The sequence below is a fragment of the Ooceraea biroi genome, chromosome 1 (genome assembly GCF_003672135.1).
Source record: "Ooceraea biroi isolate clonal line C1 chromosome 1, Obir_v5.4, whole genome shotgun sequence".
Lineage (NCBI taxonomy): Eukaryota > Metazoa > Arthropoda > Insecta > Hymenoptera > Formicidae > Ooceraea > Ooceraea biroi.
Genome location: NC_039506.1, coordinates 21,645,541 through 21,668,376, shown reverse-complemented (window position 1 = coordinate 21,668,376; position 22,836 = coordinate 21,645,541). Strand labels below are relative to the sequence as shown.

The window sequence follows — 22,836 nt, the reverse complement described above, 5'->3', positions numbered from 1 at the left end:
CTTGCAACCCTCTTGCGTACGCGTCGAGGAAGGGGAAGAGACTGGAATCCCGCGGCTGTCGGAGGGGTGGCGGCCGGTCACGGGCTTGCGAAGGCAGTCGGTCGGGGGTGCAGTCGCGCACCGGGGCGTCAGTGACGGGCGTGACGTAGTCGGAGGAGGATGTACGCCCCTGTTGGCGAGGGCCCCAGCAACCAACGATCATCCCTGGTCAATCCATGGTGGCTTCATCCGCCAGGTACGACCGACAAGTTGTCGTTGTTGTCCTCGTTGTTGCACCGTGCACCTCGTCCACCTGTCGCGTCATCGGCGTCGGAATTGGCGACGTCGTTGCCCGATCCTCCGCTCGGGCTTTCCGCGCGGTTACCCGTTTGTTTTGATCGCGATTTTTGGGGATGGAAGCGTGCCGGGGGTGGCGGCGGTGGCGGTGATGGACATTGCTGTAGGAGTGGCTTTGAACTTGAAGCTCGCCCGTGAAAGCAAATGTATGGTGTGACACAGTGTGAATTTTGGATAGCGCCTAGAGTTTTTGTGAACAATCTCATCTTGATACGTTATTAGTGAACATTCGTAATATCCTTTTGTCTCCTTTCCCTTTGATTTCTCGTTTAGTTTAGTCGTATCGCTGTGACTCAGTGGATCAGAAAATTCTTTTGGTTAAGTATGGTTAAGTATTAAGTATAAGTATATAAGTTCTATTTTTCTATGACATTTTGCATCGTGACGTGATTTGTTCATTAATGTACAAAATAAAGCACTCAATTTTAATTTATATCGCTATATGCTATAGCAGCATACTAAACTATACATAATACTAGATTTAGTCGAAAAAGTTTTAAGTATACCGTCATTTCAAACTGTATAAATGGAAAGATTATTAAATGTTACAGTCCCGGTGTGCACTTGTCGCTAGTGCGCCTTTTACGCTTCTCTATAATTTACATAGACTTCGGAAGCTTGCAATTCTAGCTAAGCAATGCACATTTATTCTCCTCTCGTATACAACTTATTATAATCCTCTTACGCTACTTTAATGCTAAGTGCATCCTGACAAAATTACGCTCGTACTAATTCTTGCCTCGTACTTGTGAAATCGGTACTTCATCGCAACGTGTATTTGATACCGTTAAACTGTCTATACTGATGCAACAACGAGGAACTTTCTGTTCAAGTTCCATATGCCTTGAAAAAATTGCAAGTTGTTACTGAAAGTTTCATGATGTTTCTTACTGTTTCCGCTACCATAAAAGCTGCTATTTATTGCGTGTTTCTATTCGAAGTGGTATAGATCTAAAGAGAACAAATGACAGGAACAGAAGTTTCTTCAATGCGTGCATTCAGTTGCTAGCATAGTTGCCACACGACAACCTGCAGTAAGAAATATCTCATTAGAAAATAAAGTGATATATATAATGATCTAATTATAAAAGTAATTAAAGAATATAAAAAATGCAAGTGTTTTATCGCTGGCAACAGAAATATTAAGAAACATTAGGAAACTTTCGTTAACAAGGGGCAAGAAATTTCTTCAAGAAACATGGAGCATCGACCAAACGTTCCTCGTTGTTGACACAGTTTACTATATCGAAAAACTTGCTTTGTTCGAGCTCCGCGGAGTGCGTGCACGTGCAGCATCGGCACGTTCTCGTCGTCTTCGTCCTCATCGTCGCACTTCGCCGCGCGTGCATCACGCGCATAGCGGTATCTGACGGAAGTCGCGCTTATTTCAGTGGCGTCATAAAAGGGACCCGTGCATTCCGCCTGTTCCACCTAATTTCCCTCGCCCAGTGTCGCCCGCGGCCTCGGGGAAAAAGCGCACGGAACTCCCGTTCCCGCGGGGCGGAACCGCCCGCTAACGACCTCCGTTCGGGAAATTTATTGCATCGCATTCGCTTTCCACCGCGACGAGAAAAACCGCTCCCGGAAAAAAGAAGTTGTACGCGGCTTCCGCGTACGGGAGCGATCGAGACCGCTCTGTCTATACGAAACCATACAAACTAAAAGGATTCTCTACAAAAGAGGTTTATGAATTATTTGTTCAACGATTCTGCTGTTAAACGAAAATTGTCTTCACTTGACGATTAATCGGTCGATCGGTCGAATTTACGCGAGGAAGAGCATTTCGCACTTGACTAACTGGTGACGAGTGGACTCCCCGAGGAGGAAGCGAGAATCGCATTCCGGAAGCTCGTTTCCACCTCCGGATCGAAGCACGTCGTGCATCGGAGGCGGACATCGCGTCGCCCGCTCGTGACGACGGAGTCCGCTAGTAGGGGCATGCTGTTAAGTCGGCCCAAAATGTAGGGCCGCCAGCGGAGTAGCGGAGGACAGAGCCCGCGGAAGAAAGGAGATAGAACGAGAGGGAGGGAGAGAGAAAGAGAGAGGGGAAGTCGAACGAGCCGGGCATAACTCGTAGAACAGTCGAATTCAGATCGTGCTTCGTGCTGGGCGTTTTCGGCGCGCGTACGCTTCCCATTCGTGCTCGCGTTCTTCCATTCGGCTTGGCATACGTCCGACGATGCATCCGCGTGCTCATGATGATTGACATTGATCCCGCGTTGGCGACGTGAACTCCACCACTGATTACCGGTGACCGCAGGTGCGATTGTTGCACTGTCTCCCTTGCGTTCGCCGTGTTGTGAATGAGTCACGGTGGTTCGTGCGCACCGATGCGTGATTTCCCTTCACGAAGGACGATATGCAGGTATGATCGTCGCCGCGAGAGCATCCTTGGACGTGTCGCACTGAGGATCTATAAGGACCCAGTTACGGTGAGGTATCCTTCTCTCTTTATACTTTCTTTTGTGCCTTGAGCTTTCGCCAGCTTCGATTCTTTGGACGCCAGAGAATCTGTCCAAGCGGCAGTTATCCGGCAAAATTGCGAGCGGCAGCGTTTCTTCAATGTTGTTAACAAATTTTCAAGATGTTCAGGAACATCCATGCAACGCCGAGCGTTTCCGGCTAGGTCATGAGATTCGTTCGCGCGAATGACGCTTCAACCGGCGAAGCATCGCGCGGCGTACAATTGCAAACTGCACGCACTCGTCCCTGGAGACGGGACCGTCAACATTAACGCCCGATAGTCGATTATATTCATCACCGGCAAAAATGCGGTTACATCATCGCGGCTGATTCAAGTGGATCCGCGGCGACGTGATCCACGAGACAAACATCGCGCCGCTCTGCTACACTCCCACCGGCGAAAGTGCCACGCTGTGTAAATTACGCGTGGAATGTTCGTTTCCACGCGACAATTTCACATTGTCCAAGTAAATAGCGTCTTATTGCCAGAAACTACTCTCGGAGACATTGACCCCCGAATTAGCTTCCGCCGTGCATTAGCTCGTAACATTAACTGGCGCGTAATGGGTTACGCGTGACACGCTGTCCTGTTGCCTATTTCTCGGTTTCATCGTCTTTTTATCTTCTATCTCTGCACGCACTTCTGGCCATCATCGCGATACCGGAAATCTAAGAGTTTAGGAGAAGAGTGGCACGGGAGGTCACGTAACGTTTCTCCTTTTCCAAAATAATGGCACGCGGCAATTCAATTTGTACAGTCTCTCCGATCCTTTTAACTTCCCTCTTCTTCAAAGTGCCTCCTTTGCGGAGGGATACGTCGTGAATTGAAGTCAGAGCGAAATTACTCCTTGATAATCCGCGCGCGCGCGAGCGAGTTATCTGCTCTTGCTCTTGAAGAGAATACATATCCGCTTGCCTGTCCCCTGCCTCCTTCGCCGTTCTGTTATCGTTGTCAAACGTATTTGCACTCCGGCGTTTTCATCAGGCCAGCCAACCCTTTTGGGTGCGCTTCCTCCACCCCCGAGGACGATTATTGCCGGGATTCATGCAGATATCTCTGCTTCCTCCTTCGCATCCCTCTCGCGCCCCTCGCTCCAAGATAGGGAACTGTGAAACTTGGTCGTAGCAGAGACGGATGGCTGCAGTATCGACTGTTTCCCCTCGGAGCAACCCCTACGTGGGTATGAATGTACCTTCCGCGATTTCGCCGACCCTCGTCGCGGTAGTGCTGCGTTGCTACGTGTGTTGACGTCTCTGCCTTTTATTTATGTGGCCCGCGCGTTCGTCGTCAATTCCTGTTAATTTAGATAAATTGGCGAGCTCGATGAAGATGCGCGTGTTCCGGTTGCGACGGAATATCGTTGCAGTCGGCTTGCCGGCGAGCGCGGGAATCGAAACTAGGAACTTTCATCTATCGCCGCTCCGCCGAGCTATCTTTGTCGTCGGTATCTTTTCAATTCGTTCATAATCACAAGCAACCGGTATTAGGTATTGAGAAACGCCGCGGCTGCGTTCTTGAAGCATCGAGCGTGTTAAGAGAGAAGCTGCTTCGTCGAGATCGCCGAGTCGGAATTGACTCGGCACTGCTCGCAATTGTATTTGCATTTTATTGCATTTTGCATAGCGCAATTTTTGATACGGTTTTCTTTTTGAAAGAGATGAATCGGGACCAACTGCGAAAAGCCGATGACGACTCTCTGCCGGTATGCGTGCAAGGACGATCGCGCTTATTGCCAAAAACCACCCCCACGAAAAATGACATTGCCGGGAGCCAAGTTCCTGTTTTTCTCGTCGAGCAATGATACGCGTTTTTCATATATATTTTCTCCTCTTCCTCCCTGCCTCGTTTGCGTTAACTTGACATCTCAACGACCATCCTTTTCCATACACTCGCTGTGGCTCATCCTCGCAATACCGTCGTCGTCGATCTACTCGTATTCAACCGCAACCCCCGCGCCAACCCTCTTTCCATCCTCCCGTGACGATGGTAAACGACACTCAAACCATCGTCCCCCGGTCTCTTTTTCATTTCGCTGAGTTGTCCGATTTTTTCTTCCGCGGAATCGCGAAATTCTGGGAGAATCTCTTGTTGTTCGGCGCGTGAGTCGTGCCGCTATCGGACTTGTGCGATTACGGAATTTCGCGCGTATTACGAGCACTGTTCTTTAGACAGAGAGAGAGAGAGAGAGACGGTTGTGTCTATTTTTGTCCGTTTCGCGTTGATCTTCTCTCTCACGACTCTCATATTTCCGTGAGATTTCCGCGCGGTATACAGAGGCGATTGCGAGCGCAGAAACGCGGAGATGCATGAATCTATCGTGGTCCAATCATTTTCCGCACCAAGTCAAAACAAGTCTCGTCGGTACACCCTTCCGTGTATTTTGGGAATGCTCGATTCAGAGGAGGCTCTCTCCTCTTCTGCTTTTCCGACGCACGAATGCGATGACATAATACCGCCGCCATAAGAGCGCCGAATTACGACGCTGGCAGTCGCGCGCGAGCGCTCATTTTACCCACACGCACACGTCACACTCACGTACACGCGCGCACTCGCAATTTACGCTGCAGCGCGCGCGCGCGCGCGCGTTTCCAAGGCGGCCGTGCACGTTCGTATTGCAGCATCATGTGTATATACCGTGTGCGTACGCACGCAAAGCGCTCACGCGCATATATACGCGTGTGTGTATGTGTACATGTGGTGGAGGCGCGTGTGCGGCTCCGCAGCGACCTTGAGCCTCCCTCTCGGACCTCTTCCTCTTACCCTCCGCCGACCCGCGTGCGTGCGTTTTGCCACCACGCGATGCCGCGATCCCCACCTTTTCGTTGCGATGCGTATATCTACCCCCTCCTCCTCCTCGTGTTCCACCTCCTTCTCTTCCTCCTCCAGTACCTCCTCCATTCGCGTCTCCTTCCGCGCTCCTCCGTTCGCGCGTTTTCGGAACCACGCAACTCTCGAGGCGCCTCCAACGCCTAAATTCCCCTCCGTCTTCTCGCTTTTGCGTGGCGCGGTGCTTCCTAGCGATGGCACCATCGATCGCGCAGCTGCCGCCGATTTTTGATCCGAGCCGAAGGCACTCAACATGTATTAACCAGCGTGTGTTGTCGCATCAGATCCGATCTCTTCCGCTGCAAGGGTGCAGTATGAATCTCGCGTTCCCTCGCGAGATTCATACGCTCCCCGAGGTCGCCATTGCACGTACTCTGCTCCGAGGACCTGTTCTTCCACCATGCTCATTTCGGCACCGCGAGCGGCGGTTTCACGCTCGCAATGCGGCCCTGTTACACGCTTGGACGCGGAGGGGTTCGACGCTGATACCTTAGAAGCGGCAGTAAGCGAGATGAGATGGGAACGGACGCAAGAGAGGGACGCAATGCGTAGCATACGCGCGCACTGGAGCTCTTAGTTTCGGAGAGAAAAAAAGATCGGGAGGGGGACAACGCATGCTGCGTAGGACCGCGAGAGAGCCGGGACTTTTAGCCTTAAGCAATCGCTCCTGCCCCCCTCCGGAGGAACCGCCGGAATTGTCGATCCCCCCGCCCCTTGGCCACCCACCGGACCCCGTCGCCCCGTTCGCCGGTTCCGCCACCGAGAGTGCCTGAGTGAACGTCGTGGACCCCTCGCCGCCACGCCGCGAGTTCGGTTCGTCTAACCGCATTTGCATCGCCACCGATGACCCATATTCACGCACTTCTCCACGGCGATACACCAACGACGGCGGTGGCGATCCCTCAGCATGCGGCCCCCCCTTTCCCCGCCCTCCCCCCGTACCCCCTCCATCTGTCGCTCTTTCTCTCTCTTTCTCCTTGCCGAATCTCATCCCCGCTTCTCTCTCTCGAACGGGCCATTCCTGTCGGCCCCCTCGCCTATCCCCCCGACCCTCCCGCTCGGCGTTTGCCGGCGCGCGCTTCCTTCTCGCTCGCGCGCCTGCGATTTTTCGGATCCCGCGCGGCGGACCCTCCTGTCCCGCCCTCCCTCCCGCCCGCACTCACGCAAGCAAGCAAGCAAGCAACCCGGGGACCCGGCGGCACCGCGAGCGACGACAGACAGTCACGCGCGATTCGTTCATGTGCCGATGCGCGGATGCAAGTCGGTGACTCGATTTCGAGCCGGCCGAGTACTGCTCACAGAGCCAGTTGTCTATCGTCGGTATTCCGCGCTGACATACACGTACGGCGGAGTGCTCGAGGTGCTTTCGACGCGCACCCTCGCGATCAGTAATTCCGGAAGCGATCGATCGGTCGGTTGGTCAATCGGGTGGAAAAGCGCGCGCGCGGATCATGCGTCGCGCGGGGAACACGTGCGCGCGGTGTCGAACTCTGTAACCGCTCGTACCATCTTGAAGGAAAGACACAGTGGCGAGAACCGTCCGCGAAGACGCAGGAGAGGCGCAGCAGAGAGAAGACGTGCAGAGTGCGTTTCGGAGCGGCGCGTCCTTGTCAACTCTCCGTTGCGATCATTTCCGGTGAATGAAATTGCGTCGAGTTTGCGTTCTTACTGCTCGTCGTTGCTTCGCGCACGTCACCGACAACGCCCCTGGCACCATCATCAGACTCGAAAGACTCGGTCCCTCGCCGTTTCGGCGTTTTATCGCGGATAGCCACGGAAATGCGGCGGAATTTCGGCATGGCGCGGTCGGCATCGTGCGCGATCGCGGCTCGCGAATCGCGATAGGAGCGCGCGCGACCGCATGACTCGGTTGTGCCGCTAGCGGATCCTCCGCGGGAGGCGACGTTCCCCTCCGCTCCGCGGGGAATAGCGCGTAAGGAAACAGGATAAAGTAAAAAGAAGAGAAAAAAAAGGAACAGAGTCGCTGTGCGACGATTTTCTCTGTCACGATAAACGCATTACGGCGGCGGAGACAGTGAATCGAAAGAGGTACGTCGCACTCGTGCGCGTTCCGTGCTCGCACGCGTGGTATCTCGAGGTTATCAACATTCGGCATTCACGGAGTGACGCTCGAGTCACAGTAGTGCGATCTGATATCCTCTCTCGTGGCCCATTCATTCACGAGCCGATTCCGGCGCGGCACTACTCGCTTTGCGGTGGTGCACGCGATGGCGAATACTAAGCTGGCTTGCTTCGTAAGGAGCTCGTCGAATTTCACGAAAATACGTCGCGACTCGTAAACCAACGCGCAAATATTGCTCCGTGGTTACTGTCGTCCCACGGAGGTCTTGCCGGCGATATCGCATGTCGTTTCTAATTTAATACGTTTGTTCATTTTGTTCAGCAGTACGTTGTGATCGTTACTCGACGTCCGCGGGACGTGCTCGCTCTGCACCTGGGCTTTAGAGATCGATCGATAATCGAGACTGCTTTCTGCGTAGCTGGACGAGCAATTGGGCACGAGCGCGATCAAGGAGGTAAATACCCATTGGAAGGTGGCAGCGAGAGAGGCGGCGAAGGTCACAGAGTCGAGCCTAAGGGTGGCATCATGGACTCTGACCAGCAGCAGCAGTTCTGCCTCAAGTGGAACAGTTTTGGCAACAATCTAGCAACGTCGTTCTCGAACTTGTTCAAAAGCGAGAGTCTCACCGATGTCACCCTCTTCTGCGAGGGTAAGTTCCTTAAACGACCGATTTAAATGTAGCCGTTTGTGCTTGCGGCTCGTGCGACATTGCAAGCGAATCTCACGTGGAAATAATTCCTCGGTAGAACTCGTGGATGCGGAAAGAAGCAGCAGCGTTCCGCGAGTCCGCGATTGTTTTCGCGAACGTAATCGGGCTTAACAAGATTTATGGAATGTGACGCGCAATAATCTAAATAGGAGCCGAAATTCGGCCGACCTATTCAAGGACCTTGACTCCACCGACCTCACTTATGCAGGCGGAAGATCGATGCATGGCAATTGAATGCAAATACCAACGCGTCCTCCTACTGGACGCGCTCGCTCGTAAGAGTTTGGGATGTCGCACGCGCTGCATTTTCATGTATCAAATGTATCAAATCGACGTGTTAGGTCTGATCTAAGCGATGACGACGGCCACGAGAGTTTCGTGCTACATAGAAACTCTCGGACTTTCACTTTTTCGACATCGTCCGAAGCTCTCAAACGTTAGCGAGCTGATTTCACCGTTATGCGCTCTCGATAAATTGCCGCTCTCGGAATCACGCGCGAGATTGATCCACGCTGCAATTAATGCGAGGCGTAATCGGCCGAATGATCGATGGTCATTGACTTGATTTAACGTGATGATGCAAAAACCGATGCTTCTCTTCAGCTATTTAGCAATCGTAAATGTCACGTCACACAAATAACGATCAAACGGCGCGACGATCAAACGGGTTCCTTGCGTCACATGTATCGCAAATTTGTTTCTCCCGTTTAAATTATGTCTAATGTAAATCAAACCGCATTCCTAACTCGTTTGCTAACGGTGATCGTCACAGCGATCATTGAATGAGCTCTTTCGTCCAGCGGAATTTTAATTAGAAGTCTCAGAGATTCAGAACGACCCACGTGCCGCGCGATTTCATACAGCAGACGATCATCGGAAGAACAAAAAGAAGAATTACGATTTCTAAACGCTCGAAAAATATAACCATTAAAAGATTCTCGAATAAGTAAATAAATATCGTTTAACGGTGTAACAATGCCAGATGTATCCCGCGTCCGATAAGCAGCGTATCAAAACACCAATAGCATAACAAAAAACCAATTAAAACTCCCGTTCGCGAGGCCGATCGGCTCCTTGTGAGTCGCGTCTGATCAAACGCGAGCTGCGACTCCTCGCGCGAAAGGGCCCGGTCGAGCGAGCGTTGCATTCGCACGCCGCCACCTCCCCGACGAGTGCGACGAGTTCGCGACTGCATAAGAAGTGCAGGGGGTGGACGAGTGGGCCGGCCCCTACCCCCGACGATCGCCCAATCGGCGCGCCGTGCCGGTCGGCGTTGCACGCGCGAATCTCGGCCGCCGCTGCACACCACGTGCACCGTCCACGTGCACATGCACGCCGCTTCTATACACGCGGACTTCCGCGTGTGCGTTCCCCACCGACGCGGCGAGTGCAGCGGCGGGCACTCTTGCAAGCTGTTCCGTTTCGTGCGAAACCGCAGTTCGCGTCGAGCCGCGATGCAACGCGCTCGTTTCGGAATTTTGTGAACCGCATGATGCGCCGGTTGATCGAGCAGTTGGCGAGTAATCGGCTCGTCTGCGAGGAACCGTGCAGAGTTCCGCCTTGAATCAATCACCGGTAGATAAAACATTGCAAAAACAATGTCGGGGAGAGTACCGAGTGCTACGCGCGGGCCGATTGTGACGCGAAATCAAGAGAGCTCGCGTGATTTCGGGAGGTGAAGTAAACACGTATTATTATTACTCTTCGTACGCATTAAGCTGCACGTACGCGCGCGTCTGCGATATTATGTATTTTTATGGCGAACGAAGGCCAAGCGGTGGCTCGTGTCTGCAATAAAATTCGTCAATAAAATTCGGAAGGATTTATCAGTGAGAGTGCGCGATAACGACGTTTACGCGCTCCGACACGCGAAACTAGATATATTCGCTTTTTTATCGCTCGCATTAAATAAACAAGAATGTGCAGCGACGAATGTCCCGGCGACGCGCTTCTGCTCCGTTTTACGACGCGGTTGATTTAACTGCAAGATTGCGTCAGGTGTTGTGTATTGAGTGTTGCGTATGATAACACGCACGTGCAATGTGGAAAAAAATGTGCGTGCATGAAAAAAATGTGTATGCTTCGGGATCTCTTAGCGTTCGGTAAGAGACGCGACGCAATCGGAAAGTCGATTCCCAGCGATCCCTTCATTGCATACGACGGTCATAGAATTGGTTCCAGTTAATTGAGCAGTTGGCCCATCGCATGCCGCGCGAGTCCTCTTTTTCTCGCTAACGGTCCTCGTGATTATTTCGATTGATAGAGCTGCGTCGTCGGTTTTTTAATGCTCCGACCGAATCGATCAATGCAATCACGAAAACTAGCGCGGTCCATCAAGAGACTTGTAGCGTAATGATAATTCGGAGTGTAGCCGAGTGCAACGCAGGTCTTTGATGATGAAAGATTCCTGTTTCAGATTTCACGCTTTCGCTGCTACAATTACATTTCCTGGACTCGCACGCGGTACAAAAGAAAGCGATTTCGTTATAAAGTTATTTCGGTTTACCGTTACATATCGTCACTTATGTATTTACGTGTCATCATCGGGTTTCGTTCGTCTTAATTGATAAGGATAAACGGCTTTAATGGAGCACGTGTAATATATAATCGACAAAACATTGGCTGAGCTAAATACTGCGCTGAATAAACACCGTAATTTATCACGTACCGGTCTGATATCTATCCGACATGCCGGATAAGCATACCGCATAAGAGCGATAGTGCGGGGGCTATCTCTTGCAGCTATGCCGCAAATATACGAATTCGGCAACGTCGACAAAGTAACAACAAGCTGCTTCCGCAGCTCCTCCTTATTTATCGTCGTCGTAATTTTTTATCGCGACACGTCGACTCAGTACAATTCCAAACTTTAATAAAAAAGCCTCGCAAGGAATTTCATCAATTTCTGCATCGTCGCTTCTCTCCCGGGACTAGTTGTACGATGAAATCGAGCGAAGCAAAAGTTCACCGTAAAGGTCGGGCACACGAATTAACGTTCGGCTCGAGCACGCTTCGCTCCGCTCGCACTTCCGAAACTCTCCTCACGTTTCTATCGTCGAGCGCCGATATTAATTCCATCGCGTGTGCAACTGGCATGCCGTTGCCGTCCGGGGACGGACAACCCGTTATCCAATCCTCGTCTAACGCTTTCACCTCGCGTCCGCGCGCGCGTGTCCTGATTTACGAAAACTGCGATCGTCGGAGCAACGAGTACACGGAGAGAGAAAGAACGAGCGAGCGAGCTAGCGAGCAAGATGAACTGGGAATGCAACGGCGGTCGATGACGAGTTTCACGAGATTCGCTCCCTTTCGACGATTTCCTCGGCCTTCAAACGCCGTACAGTGAATCGAGGTAAAGAGATATCTCCTCGTACGCGAATATGAGGCTCTTGTCGCCTGGGGGTCCTCGTGCGATTGCGTCAGTAGACTCGACGACATCGCCGAAGCCACGAGATAAGGAAGATTCTCCCCGAAAGGGCAGAGGGCGAAAACTCGAAAGGAAGCTGCACGAAGTGGGAAGGGTTCAAGGAGGGTCAGTCGAGAAGATAGGAAAGGAAAGTCGAATCGTGGCGGTTCCAAGGCGTGAAAACGCGTTAAGCAACGCTGGAGCTTCATGCGGTGTGCGCGAGTGCGTGCACCCACGAGTGTACGCGTGTATGTATCTACTAAGTAGGAAGCTCGGAAAGTAGGTCTCGGTTACAGTTAGATCTAACTGCCTGCTCCTCCTTTCATGCTCTTCTCGTCGATGCATGTGAATACAGACCGAGCATAGGCGCACGTGCTCGATACATCCGCGCTGCTTACGCGACCGACCGGTACTCTTTTCTCTCGTTGGAACGGAGAATCGAATCGCGTCGAGTTGACCATGGCCCTACCGTGATCGTGATCGTAATCGCGCGCTCGTTTTTTTCGCTCGGAATTTACGCAAGAGAGAGATGCACGAGAGATACCGCGGTATATTGTACCACCTATCGCTGCGATTCATCGATCGGTCGGACCTTCTGCGCACTCAGATCGCTCCGATATCAACTTGCAACTTTGTACACGATATGCCCTTATCAGGGATAGTATCGTGGAAATAGATAAGTGCCCTCGGCTGCTACATTCCTTGTCCTCGGGCATATCGTAACTACGGTCGCTAAAACTGATATCGATTCACGTTCGCTAAATAATTAAATAATCGGGAATAAATCAAAGCGTAACGAAGCAGCAAAATAATCCGCCAATTGAAATCCTGTATTAATGGAAATGCTGATAGTTTTGTGCCGGATTTGACGACGGATTTCTCGTCCGTGCCAAAGCATACGATACTGTTTGCCGAGGTGTTAGCGCGCGGCGCCTCGAAATTGGCGTTAAGAGAAAGCGCAAAAATCGGAAGTAGTGCGCGATCGCGTTGGAAAGAAGAATACAAAAAGAGCGAGTACAAAAATCGCCTATGCGCGTCATTAACGGCATCAATCTCTCACAATCAGTAGAGCGACGTCACCGTCTCGATCATCCTCGTTTCATCAGTTCCAGATGAAAGATATTGGGTCATTAAGTATGAAACTTTGCAAATGTAAAAGCGCCATCTTTAACATTTGTTATCTCAAATTTGGCGCCAGACGTCAGTATCAGGTTAGGTTAGTGTGATAGATGTATGTTCGCTCTTCAAATGTCATATTTGTTTGTTCAAATATCTTCATTAGTTTTATTGGTGGATTCTTTTTTATAGAACTATGGAAAAGTCCAAAATTCGTGTGATTTATGAATATGAGTTCCGCCGTGGAACCACAGTGTCGGAGACAGCTCGTAATATCAACGCTGTATTTGGTGAAGGTTCAACTACTAAAGCAACGGTGGGCAATTGGTTCAAAAACTTCAGAGATGGAGATTTCAGCCTCGCTAATGAGCCACGTGGAAGACCAAAGACGAAGGTGGATAATGATCACTTGAGAGCCGTAGTAGAGTCCGATCCATCTCAAAGTACACGTGAATTGGCATCGATATTCAATGTTTCCATACCCACCATATTGGTTCATTTAGCTGCAATCGGTAAGATAAAGAAGTTGGACAAATGGGTCCCGCACGAATTGACTGATGCGCAGCAGGCGCAACGTCTAGAGGCTTCACTTTCTTTGCTTTCCCGTCACAAAAATGAATCTTTTTTTAATCGAATTGTGACCTGCGATGAAAAGTGGATACTCTACGACAATCGTAAACGCTCACATCAGTGGTTGAACGCTGATGAACCACCGAGACATCACGCGAAACCCAACATTACACAGAAGAAGCTTATGGTGACTGTTTGGTGATCCAGGTCAGGTGTTATCTACTACAACTTTATGAAACCTGGTACATCGATAACGGCTGAAGTATATTGCAAGCAACTGGACGAAATGATGCAACAACTTGCTATTAAACAACCGAAATTGATCAATCGGTCAATGCCAATCCTGTTGCATGATAATGCTCGACCGCACACTGCACGACTGACCGTGGCAAAGCTACAGGAGTTGGAATTGGAAACTCTCCGTCATCCACCATATTCACCAGATCTATCACCTTACCGACTATCACTTCTTCCGGAATTTGGACAACTTGTTGGTGGGAAAATTCTTCAATTCTCAACAGGCAGTCGAAACAGCCTTCCGCGACTTCATCGATTCCCGTACTCCTGGCTTCTATAGTAGAGGCATAGACCAACTACCACTAAAATGGCAGAAGTGTGTAGATAACATGGGCGCATACTTCGATTGAAAATAAATCATGTCCATGTACCAAAAAATGCAAAAGTTATGTTCTATTTGTAAAGTTTCATACTTAATGACCCAATAGTACCGCGGAAACGGAGAATCTAGTCCAAGTTAGCCGCTCGCGTTTCTCGCGCGCAAGATATCGATCGTCGTGTCGATGGCAACGCATACATTATCATCCCGGCACTATTATCGATATTACTCGGTGCCATCGGTATTATCCAGCGTGGCGCGGATCAGCACGTGGCATGCGCGTCCGTGACTCGCTTTGTGTGATATCTGACAAATTTTACGACCAGAACATATACATCGGGCTGCACACGTATATTCCACATATCGTGTGCTCCTAACGCGCGTGTACTCACGCGTACTCGCTTGAGGTTGCTGAGGTTGGTCTAACAAAGGCGCGCCGCTTCGCGAGTAGCTTTCATGGCGTTTCATAATGTTTCTGGATCTTCGATCTGGATCACGATCTTGATTCATGCCGTGGATACACGCGAACCTTCGCGACATGTCCGCGAGATTTATCGTCATTTTTTTATTAGCATTCCGGTGCATACTCGAGGGACACGCCGCACCGTTACGGTATCCTCGTCATGTTGCGGACACGTGGAGCGTTAGAAAAGCGGCACGCGTGTACCGTTTTCGGTCCGTCTGTTTGAGCACGCTGGATTATCGTCTTAGGCGCGAAAAGCCACGACACACCGTCGTGAAATATCGCGGTCCCTGCATATTTAGCGTGTGTCACGGTTTACCTTATAATATAACACTTATCTCTCCCGCGTCTCTCGTCTAAACAATAATATAAATCATAGTCCCCGTGTGTGCGAGAACCCGAGGCAATTCCCTTAAAAACTGCGATGTCTGCAAGTTTTTTTACGCGTCACGCTAGTTTGCCGTGATTTATTGCGGTTACTGCACTAGTGAGTTATCACTCTTACTATTTGGTGATTAACCGTACGTGCGTGAGTGTCGAAATGGGTACGACAATATAAAATTTTATCAAAACCATGCAAAGTGTCTTCTATAAAAATTGGAACAATATCTCGACACTTTGCGTATACTTGCGTATGTTTCATTAAATTTTGCCTTTGTTAACGTGAAGTCATATTTCATAATATTTTACTTTAACTTCTAAATCCTATAATCTGCCAAAGTTTAAAAATAATGCTGCAGCAACGTGCTGTGCACAAAACTTCCACTTTGCTTCTGCTTTCCGTTCCGGGCAACCACTCGAATATCAAGAGATTTGGATGCACGCCGTTTTCTGGGTTACTAGGCCCAATGCAGCACGATAAAGTGGCGACCGCATTCTTTTTCGAGTGACTCGCGTTATCTGGCCGAGCTAAAAAGGGTCGGAAAATTAGGTCATGCCTACGTTCACATGACGCAGTCGAGTGTTGCAACGCGAACGTAAGCGGGGCGTGAAACACGCACTGGTGCGTGTCTAGTGCGTGTCCCCCCTATGCACCATGCACACGGTCGGATATTTCGTGAACGATCGATTACAACCGGGAGGGAATGCGCAGGGAAGAGAAAGGGAGAGAGAAAACACTGCGCGATCCCGGCTTGTATGCCAAGCCATACATCCGGCCCGATATCGCGAGATACTTAATATTGCATCCGCTCGTGGCGGATACTGTTTGCGGTCACGCGACGGATACGGTGGCCGAAACGATGCCGATTCCGCAATTCCGTCTTACGATATACGACGAGTGTCTCTGAAGCGGAATAAATTATACTGACGTGCGCGTAAATAAAATGAAAAATAGCGAAGATGGAGATAGTCTCGAATCTCGCACGTGCGGCATGAAAATCCTCAGTTTGCCTCCAGTCACGCCGCGTAACAGAAATATCGAGATTTCCACAAAAAACCTGTATGAGGTGTAAATAACAGTGAGGTCGTAAAAGTCTCCGTTTATTTCCGGAAGTGGCGAGTCGCGAGCGGCCTGTATATCTATAGGTATGGTGTATTCCAGCATTAAGTTTGATGGGCCAATTGTGTCCGATTTTCCCATGCTTCCGCATGAATAAAACATGCCATTGAACCTATCAGCAAGCGTACCGAGAAAAGCGTACGCTATTTACTTAAGGGAAGGCACGGTCGAGTCTTGGACGAATTCTTGGTGGCAATGTCGGGCGAACCGAGACATTTTATAATCCCGCAGAAGTGAATCACGACTGAATCACCTCGCGCGCGAGGTCCAAATTCTTCGCGAGATGTATCGCGATAGGATTGTGTCATGTTACAAGAAAATCTCTTAAGACTTGCGAACGCGCACAAGCGAGACTTTAACGGCGCGTCGGTGAACTCCCAGGAACTCGAGAGCGTTCACTCGAGGATAGAAGGCGGGAAACGATGAATCGCAGCGAGATACGGCGCCGAGTTACGAATTAAACTCGTAGCCTACTTTGGCGTAATCGCGCGTATCGCTCGCGCGCGCGGACTCCCATTGTGCGTTATCTCAGAGGCCGTCTCTATCGCTCGCGGGTCGACGTTATTCTTGCGTACGCGTCATCGCATCGTTGGCGGAATGCAAGGCGAAACGCTGCGACAGCGACGATGGCGGTGAAGAATAGTATAGTAAAGTAATTCGAGAGCTCCGATGCGTGACCAGACCATGGGGCCCCCGTGGGGGACAAACCCGGCCGGAGAAGAGAAGGAAGAGAAGCGGAGAGTGTGAACGAACGCGGAGCGCGTTCCTGCGCTACTACGCCACTCGCAAACTCCGCGAGCGGGCCGCCTCGTGGCAAAAGTACACTTCCTGGAGTCAAGGTTAGCGAGAGAGCGCGCGCGCTCTGATGCAACAGGATGCCGGGCGTTGACTTCGCCTGTGCGAGGGTCATCCTCCCCTCGTTGTCCTCGTCCTCGAGTTCCTGCGTCGTTACGCGAAAGTTTATCCCTCTCGGCACTGGGTGAATGCACCCAGTGAACGACCGGCGCGGTAGATATTGGAACGTTGCCGTAAACATTAAAGTTAAAACCGTGCTTCAGCCCCGAGAGTTACGTAAGTGCCGGACGCTAATGGACTTTAACTTACATTTATCGCGAATCGGCGCGATTCGCCGGGAAACCTCAGAGGCAACACGGGCGTAATTCAGATTATGTCACGCGAAAATATATGGACGTCGAAAAAATATATGTATAAATCATGTATCAATTTTTTTATATACTCGAAAGGATTGTATGCAATACGTATATATAACTCCGCGGTTAATGACTGCCGATCAGACATTCATCGATATAGATATCCTCTCTTCTCGTTGGCCTTCTAGCCGGGTGGTCGCTGATCTTGCTGGCCGAACCGGCGTGACCTTCTGCGTTGCTATTTCTATTACAAACACATAATCCGCTCGGGCGCACGTCGCTAATACGGAACTCGTTAGATCTGCGGAACTGCGCGTCGCTTCATCCTGCTTTTATTACGAAAGTACAGTTAATGTAAAATGCGAGCGTTGCGCTGCGAGGAACTCTCAACTGACCGAAGATGCTATCACGGTTCCGCTATCGCGAAAATCAGGAAACGCTCTGTTCCCCTCTGTTCTCTAACGAGGCGTTAGCAGCTTGAAACCGGTTTTCTTTTTTTGTCAAGTACCTCGGGGTCGCCTTAAGCCACTGCGAATCGCGCGCCTTACGTTTCTTCTTCTCTCTCGATCTCCGTCTTGTGCGTTCGAATTTCGTGGTAACGTGTTCGATCGCCAGAATCGCAGTCAGGTCAGGAAGAGTCAGCGCTAGAAACCGATGCCGAGGTTTCGTTCCAAGGCCTAGCTCGTTAGTATTACGAGGCGAGCGCGCAATGAAAATCACGAGTTGAAGGCGCGACAACACCTCCGATAGCACACCGCCGGCCCTTATCAGATTATTAGAGCTTATTGCCTGCGTTTAGCGTACACGTGTTGGCGCGACGCGAGGCGGGGTGAGGAAATCGAGGGAGTCGACGCTACGCGCGATAACTCCTGCTCGATGATTGCAATAACAGCGGCGAGGAACGAATGCATATTACGCGAGCGAGCGAGCGCACGCGCTGATAAAGCTCGCCTCGATCATTCGATGTCGTTAATCGAAAATGGGTCAATGACATGGGCATGAATTACGCAACGCGCGAGTAACGCGCTCGCACGCGTGCATTTACGCGCCCGGCAAGCGAATATTCGCGATCGCGAACCAAAAAAGCGCTCGCTTTTCTCCTTTCTCCAGCGCACGCCATTCGTGCGAGCAGGATTCTCTTCTCTTAAGGTTTCCGGAAGCATTGCGGCATTCGCAATCATTCGGAGCTCCGAATTGCGAGTAGGATCGAGGAGAAGCCATCATGCGCGATTAACGGACAAAAGCGTGCGTCTATTTTCCGCGTCTCAGCACCCTTCCTACGCTATGTTGGCATACGCACGCACGCACACACACCGCGCCCATCGATTTATCGCGGGGGCAGCCTCGAGATTCACGGTTGCCTCTCCACGTGTCGTTTCTTGCGCGTATCGCGATGCGTGTGTGCCACGCACGCCTCCCTCGCCTGCCGGCTCTCCGCCATATTTTTCTCCTCGGCATCGCTTTCCGCCACGCTTCTGCAGCGAACTTTGAGTATGTGCGAAGAAAACGGCCTTGGTCCCACGCGGCCATTGGCCGGGCTCAAAGGAAGCCACGATCGACGATTGGATCGTCAGTTTTTCGTACGAGCCGAGCTGAGCCGAGCCGAGCCGATAACGTGGACACGCACGCTTCGTCCGTCCGCTCGCTCGCCCGGCACACTCTGCATCGTCGACCTTGACGGGGCATTGACCGTCGTTCCCTTCCCTTGGCCGTCTTCTACCGTATTAGAGTTTTGTCTCTGTCCTAATCAAATTGGCGGCCGCTCTTATCTTTTCGCGAGGCCCCGGCATCGCGGCGGGCGCAGCGCGTATATCAGCCGCTCGCTGCGACGATCGCGGGAATGATCCTCGTCTTTCCGATCGTCGGAATCGTCCGGCGTGATCTTCCCCTCAGATCGTATGAGATCGAGAGGATCTGCGGATCCTTCATGCAAATCGCGAACAGACACGGTATCGGGAAATTGATTTCGACCCAGTTCGCGCCCCCACCCCCTCTCCATTCTCTCCGATTAAATGCTAGCAATTTTATCCGAGATTAGATTCCGCCTGCGTGACGTTGCACTCGATTGTTACGTTTGGTTTTTCGTCCAAGGTCGAGATCTTGTACGGTCGTAAAGTATTATACGCCCGCACGGAGTTATCTCTTGATAAATATCGCGCGCTAAGTTTTACGACACGTCGGTCGCTGACATCGGCGCACGATTGACATTGGTTGAAACTACGCGATTGTGCCGGGTTCACCCACACGGTGCGTATATTACACGCATTCGGTCACACGGTGCACGTACACGAGGCAACCGAATTATTATTGCGCGCAGTAGGGGGAACGATGACCGTCGTAAGAGGCTTCGCCGGGTACCCCAACTCCCAAGGAGCTCTACCGGCTGGCCTTGGAATATGAATAGATTGCCCGCGAAGAGTGCATTGCACTGTTGCGTAACTAAGCGCGTTTTATTTGCAAGTTTCGTGTGTCGACAGTCGCAGGCTGCTGTGGTAATATCTCGCCGTTCGTTATTAAACTCTCTCGTAATCTCATCGGGACGATAACACTCTCGCAACGCACCTCTCGGCCGGCGTATCGACATGCAGGCAGTATGGAAAAATCAAATAGTCAGGCAGCGCGTTAGAATAATTATTCTGAATACTCTGCAAAATTTAGCAGAATATTTTAAGAAGCACGTAATTCAAACGTATTTATATATGTAATTTTAATGATCCTGCAATTTTCATTATCTTTTCGGCAAAATTTCTTTAAAATTATCGCGCAAGTAGTAAATATTATATTTTTCATATGATAGTGTGTTGAATGCTTACTTTCGGTAATCGTTAAATATAATTCCCGATCATGAACAATATCGAAATAGACACGTGTCGTGGCCGAATGCAAAAGCGCGTGGAAGCACGGCGCGGCGCGTTATCTCTACTCGCTCATTCAGTAATAGTCGTACTCTCGCCGGCCCGATGAGTCGATGACGGCGTTGCGGCATGTCATAAACACGTTTTCGAGGCCTCCGCACGCGGCGTTACGCAACGCCGCCAACGAAATTCTCTGCAGCATAGCTATATATCGCGCGCGTAAATTTTGCATGCGTTCTAGCCGATAACGGTGGCCGCACGCGTGTTTGCGCGAACAGTTTCTTCTGGTGCCACCGCCGCGCCTTACAGAATTTATTAATAGCCTCGCTGTGCTGCGCTGATGAACTCTGCATATTTCATTATTTCCACAAGTGTGCGGCCGCGCGCTGCCGCCCGCCCCGCGTTCCCCACGCGTTTCTCCACGCGCGCGCAGTTCTGCGGATGTAAGCTCCGGAATGCGAGCCGTTATCCTTCTCGGAGGATATCGCGAACCCCGATTAAACCCTTGCGAGCCCTTACTGATGATAAAAAGTTTCTGGCGAAGCTGGAATTCGTTGCCTTTGATTCAGTGAATTTCCACGTTTTCCTGGCCGTTCTACTGGCCAAACCACCCTCGATGCAATAGGACAACGAGTACAGGGTGGAACATTCTGCGCATGCATCTGTATGTCGAAATTTCCTGCTTACGTGGTCGGCATAAGCGGTGGCATGAGCCTCCGGTCGCGTGGTCCACGAATCATTCACGCACGCACGCACGATTCGGTCGTTGGCTCTTGCATGGCGACGCATCGCGACGCAGAAACGTAGGTATTATAGATTTGGCTCGGTACACCTGTAGCGTCGCACAGGGCGATTAGGGACACGGCGAAATTATTAATATCCGACGATTAGCACATGGGGGAATTATTTCCGACCGCGAAACCCGATATCCACGCGGACGTTCCGCTCGTTGACGTGGCCGTTGGTCGTTACCGTCATTTGCCGGGACGTATTTACGGTGCGACGCGCATTTCGGCAAGGCACCACGAGGCACCGCGAGGCTCGTCACGGAGTCATGGAGCCCTGTTTTTCCTCCTCCTCCTCCTCCTCCGCCCCGCGACGAGCGACCCGCGGTACCGATCCAATACTCGGTCGGATAAGAGACCTGAAATTGCTCGCGGCGGGGAGCACACGGAAATTTGATCCCGCGCCCAGAGGAAGCTCAAAGAGTTAGGATACACTCCGTGACTCCCCGGCAGCCACTCGCGGCAAGTAAGACAGGTGCTTTGAGTCACCTGGTCGTGTCCCCGTCACCTTTCTTCGTCCTTTTCCGTCTGCGCACTTGATTTCCTTATTCCAAAGAGCTCGTCGTTCGAATCTCCTTCCCACGTCCACGTTCTTGTATGAAGCTACTATGTTCTTCTACTTTACGGCAAAACTGCGCGAAATGCCGAAGCACGAGGAGGAGGAGAAGGAGAAGAAATAAAATTCCCCAGTAGTCTTGCGTTCAGAAAGCGCGTAATCCACGTCGGGAACTCCAACGCCGGTTACGCTCAGGGTTTCCTCCTTTCTTTTTTTTTTCTCACACGCAGCCAGCCGTCCCCGAATGTTCCGAGTGCCCTGCGTGCAGCGGTCCCCCGCGTGTCGTGTTACACGCCCGCGCGCGGTCGCTGAGCGCGCATTATATTATACTTGCGCGCGCGTGAATTATGAATTACGGAAGATCGTGTCCGAAGATGACCTAGATACGCAGCGGGCTGCGAGAAAGGGCATCAACGTCAGGCCCGAGTTCCTTCTTTATGCCGCGTCGCGGAGAGGGAAATGGTGGGCCGGTCGGAGGAAAAGAAAAAAAAAGGGTTCGTCGGTCACCCGGTTTCCTTTGCATGCCAAAATTCCCGCGCTCGTTCGCCGTTCATCAACCAACGACGCCCGCTCGTATTGTCCAGCCGTGAGAAAAAGATGATCGAACGCGAGCGTATCGCGCCTGGACCGAAAATCCTCCGCGCGATTGTTAATATCTTCGATGGTCCGAATCTTGCGTGATAATTAATGCAATTATCGTATGAGTACGTCGTAGTAATTATTAAATTATTATAGATTAATATTGATGTTCGTTGAAACGAGTTCCTAGTAATGCTTCTATAATATGATAATTTATTCAGATAGATCCAGTTGGATGAAAATAAATTGAAAATACTTGTCCATTATTATGGACAAACATTTTTGACTGATAACAATTTTGATGACATTTGTCTCTGTATGTTTGGAAATGTATTATATTAGGTATCAAGCCGGTGTATTTAATTTGTGTTTCAGGAGTTACATTCAGGGCGCACAGGTTAATTCTCGCAGCATGCAGCAAGCACTTTCAAGAGCTCTTCGAAGGAATGCCACCCTCTCCCGCGGGACTGATCGTTATTCTCGACGGGACGAGTGCCCATAATATGGCGTCCCTCCTCGAATTCATGTACCGTGGAGAGGTACACGTGTCCCAGGACTCTCTCCCCTCTTTCCTCAAGGCAGCTGAATACCTTCAAGTATGTGCCTGTCTTTTTCCGTAAATAATGCTTCCCGAATAATTGAACACGACGCGACACCCAGATATTTCTACGACAGCCCTGAAGCGCGGCCGAGGCTCTTGTATTTCACATGTGTTGCGGAGACTCGAGGAACAGCCAAATCATTTGTCAAGCTTTCCTTGGAAACACGTTGTCACTCACGAGTTTCAAGCTACACATTTCGATACGATATTTTCAGATAC

The 22,836-nt window shown here is 50.8% G+C and overlaps 1 protein-coding gene across 5 annotated transcripts in view; it reads left to right on the top strand.

Annotated features, from left to right (window-relative positions):
- LOC105278499 (zinc finger protein chinmo) overlaps positions 1–22,836 on the top strand; it is a 54,215-nt gene that overhangs the window by 6,667 nt on the left and 24,712 nt on the right. The window contains exons 1-3 of one of the 5 annotated variants that reach the window (XM_011337639.3): positions 79–235; positions 8,128–8,358; positions 22,392–22,612. In XM_011337639.3, the coding sequence (XP_011335941.2) occupies positions 160–235; positions 8,128–8,358; positions 22,392–22,612 (528 nt within the window). In that variant the 5' untranslated portion in view covers positions 79–159. Of the gene's footprint in view, positions 1–78; positions 2,769–6,851; positions 7,263–8,127; positions 8,359–22,391; positions 22,613–22,836 lie in introns of those variants that run through there. The other 4 variants (XM_011337635.3, XM_011337636.3, XM_011337638.3 and 1 more) reach the window with 4 other exon arrangements.